The 2,834-nt window shown below is 31.8% G+C and overlaps 1 protein-coding gene across 1 annotated transcript; it reads right to left on the bottom strand.

Moving 5' to 3' along the window:
• Positions 1 to 328: 328 nt before the first annotated feature.
• LOC141686345 (two-component response regulator 24-like) lies at positions 329 to 2,483 on the bottom strand. The gene is made up of 3 exons (XM_074491385.1): positions 2,427 to 2,483; positions 561 to 803; positions 329 to 487 (listed from the first exon to the last, which is right to left on the bottom strand). Exons 1-3 carry the CDS (start codon positions 2,481 to 2,483, stop codon positions 329 to 331), a joined length of 459 nt encoding a protein of 152 aa, XP_074347486.1.
• Between the last annotated feature and the right edge of the window lie 351 nt (positions 2,484 to 2,834).

Here is a 2,834-nt window from a genome sequence, read left to right as displayed (position 1 = left end):
GAATAATTATTTAGTTCATATGATTGTTATTTTAAATTTTGATCGGCAACTTTCACTAATATTATTTCAGTAATTTATTTTATTTTAACATCAAAAACAGTCAATTTTATGACTTTCTTAACTTGTAGGATATAAAATTTAAAAACCTGAAAGACAGTTTTTCTATGTAAATATTAAATATCCAAATATATTATTGAATATTAAGAAATTGTTATTCTAAATATGATAAATTGGACTATTATCCAAGTTCATATTCACTCGCCACAAATTTAATAATTTAACATACAATAACACTGTATTCCAACACATAGCAACGTCCAGAGGCTTTTCACTGGAGGCAGCTTTTGAGTTTAGCAACGTCCAGAGGCTTTTCAAAGAGGTGATCCAACCCTGCCTCCAAAAAACTTTGCTTTAGAGATGCGTCATTGCAGGCAGTGGCTCCTATTATCTTGCAGTCCACTCCCATGGCCCGTAACTCTGCAGTGGCCTGAAATCAAACAATATAGACATCTAAATTTATTTATATTGGCAAATATTATTCGATAATTTGAAGAACTAACCTGGATACCATTCACCACCGGCATTTCCAAATCCATAACTATAACATCGAAATGCCCCTTTCCAGCTTCATACATAGCTACAACTTCCACTCCATCTTTAACCGAGGAAACTTCAAACTCCATGGTACTCAGGTGTTTTGTGGTGATCATTCTAACTATGGAACTATCATCAACAATAAGAGCAGATGCTCTTCTCTTAGCAACCGTCGAGCTTCCTGCTTCAGTGGCCATGCGTACAATAATCTGTGATCAAGAAACAGAACATAGATATTAAATTCTTACAAAATACTATAAGAACAGGGAAGGGACAATTTCAGATGTTCATGCATTCATGCAATAACCCAAGAAGAATAGAGAGTAACATTACCTATCTTGTGATTGATAGCTGCTAAACTGATGACAATAGCAATGGAGGAATTTCCGTTTTATAGACTTAGAGATGAGGAATTGGATATTTTGAGATTGTGAATTAAGAAAATCCTGATATAATATTTTATAAATGCATAACTTATTAAAATCTTTAAATTAATGAGGATTTTATCCAGGATTTTATATATTTTAGTTGCATTTGAATCTTTTTAACGTCAAAATCTATCTATATTTGTGACTCGTTTTTTATAGAAAATTATAAAATAGTAGATATTGATATTCGAGTGAATCCAAATCTTTGGATTTTATAAATACACATCCTTCTTCCGTAAACTATTGCTGTTGTAAGTTTAAATTTTGCATTTTATGAGAAAATGTAAATATTTTTTAGACATGTATTTTTATTTATTGATTTATTCTTCAAATATCTATTTTTAATTTTTTAATTTAAAAACCCAAACCATCTCTGATTTTTTTATCAGTTTAACTTATATACAATATATTAATTATCAATAAAGTTACACAAACAACCCTAATAAAATAATTTACAATGGTAGTTTATTTTCTTAATATGGGCCCATTCACTTATGCACTACACGTGCTCCCAAGAAAATAAAAAATTATGTCTTTTTACTATTATTTTAAAGTATAAGTGTATATATATATATATTATAAAATATCTTCTTAAAAAAATTTAGGTATCCCTTTAATGTTAGTAAATTTTTCATTTTTTGAGTTAAATTTAATTTTATTTATAATTATATGAGTATAAATTGGACATTAAAAGATAAAAGCCTGAAATATTAATTTTTAGCTTAAATATTAAAAAAATTAAAAAATCTAATAAGAATAATAAAATATGAATTTGGACTGCTCCCTGGTAACAAACACTCCTTAATCTTGTAATTTGATGGTTGTGCAAGAAATGATTTCGAATTCCATTACCATTATTTAGAATCTTGTTCCCTGGCTTGAGTAGAATAGGTCTTTTTGCTTGTCAATGCATACACAACTTGATGTTTAAGAAGTTGAGAAATTGTACTTTTCCTGCACTTGAATAGAATAGGTCTTTTTGCACTTGATCAGAGTATGCAACTTGTATTCCTTCTCAAGTGAGGATCACTTCAAAATTTCAACATTTTGCTGACCAAATGACACATTTGATAAGACTAATGTATAGAAGGATGTCAAAAATCTCAGACAGTCTTTCAGAGCTTTGCATGAGGTGGTTCAACAACAAATTACAAGCTCAAAGAACCAGCTTCATCAAAGTAGATATGAGACTTCTGCACTGCTCATGGACGGAAAAAGTATGGAAGCAACCTTTGGGTCCTCGGTACCCTCAAGCTCTCAACAACCCACTTCTATATCTCCAAATCTCCAAATTCAAACTCTTGAAGAACAAGTTTTAACTTTGCGGTCCTCCAATGACTCACTTAGAGCTCAAATGCAAGCTCTCACTACTCTAGTGTAGAGTCAGTAGGGAGACATACATACCTTGGTCGACTCCCACAAGCACTTACAAATGTAAAACTTTGCAGCTTTGTGAGCCATCATGGGAAAAATTAACATTCCATTGCCTGCACTTCCTTAGACTGTGAGGCCAGAAATTCAAACTCCCCTACTCATGCATGTTCCCAAGACTAAGGGGGGATAGAAGCAAGGATTTAATAATATAGGGATGCTGGTAAATCAAAGGAGCTAGCCTAGAAAATTGACATCTTCTAATCAAGTTGGTCAAAGTTCTTCAAAAGCTCAACTATCTAAAGATGTGGAAATGACAAACTTCTAAAAGCTGGAGAACGACCCTGTCAAGATCAAGAATTCAATGAACTTCTAGTAGGCTTGAGGGTGTCTCTCACAACAACTACATCATATATAAAAGAGCATTGCCCAACAACATAA

This window comes from Apium graveolens, chromosome 9, assembly GCF_009905375.1.
Source record: "Apium graveolens cultivar Ventura chromosome 9, ASM990537v1, whole genome shotgun sequence".
NCBI classification, from domain to species: domain Eukaryota; kingdom Viridiplantae; phylum Streptophyta; class Magnoliopsida; order Apiales; family Apiaceae; genus Apium; species Apium graveolens.
Note: the sequence above shows the minus strand (reverse complement) of the source record. Positions and strands in the feature narration are given on the sequence as shown.

Coding starts and splice junctions, on each gene's coding strand:
- LOC141686345 (XM_074491385.1), bottom strand. CDS start 2,483: ATGGCTCACAAAGCTGCAAAGTTTTACATTTGTAAGTGCTTGTGGGAG. Junction 804..2,426: donor GCTTGTGGGAGTCGACCAAG/GTATGTATGTCT, acceptor TCTTGATCACAG/ATTATTGTACGCATGGCCAC. Junction 488..560: donor CGGTGGTGAATGGTATCCAG/GTTAGTTCTTCA, acceptor GTTTGATTTCAG/GCCACTGCAGAGTTACGGGC.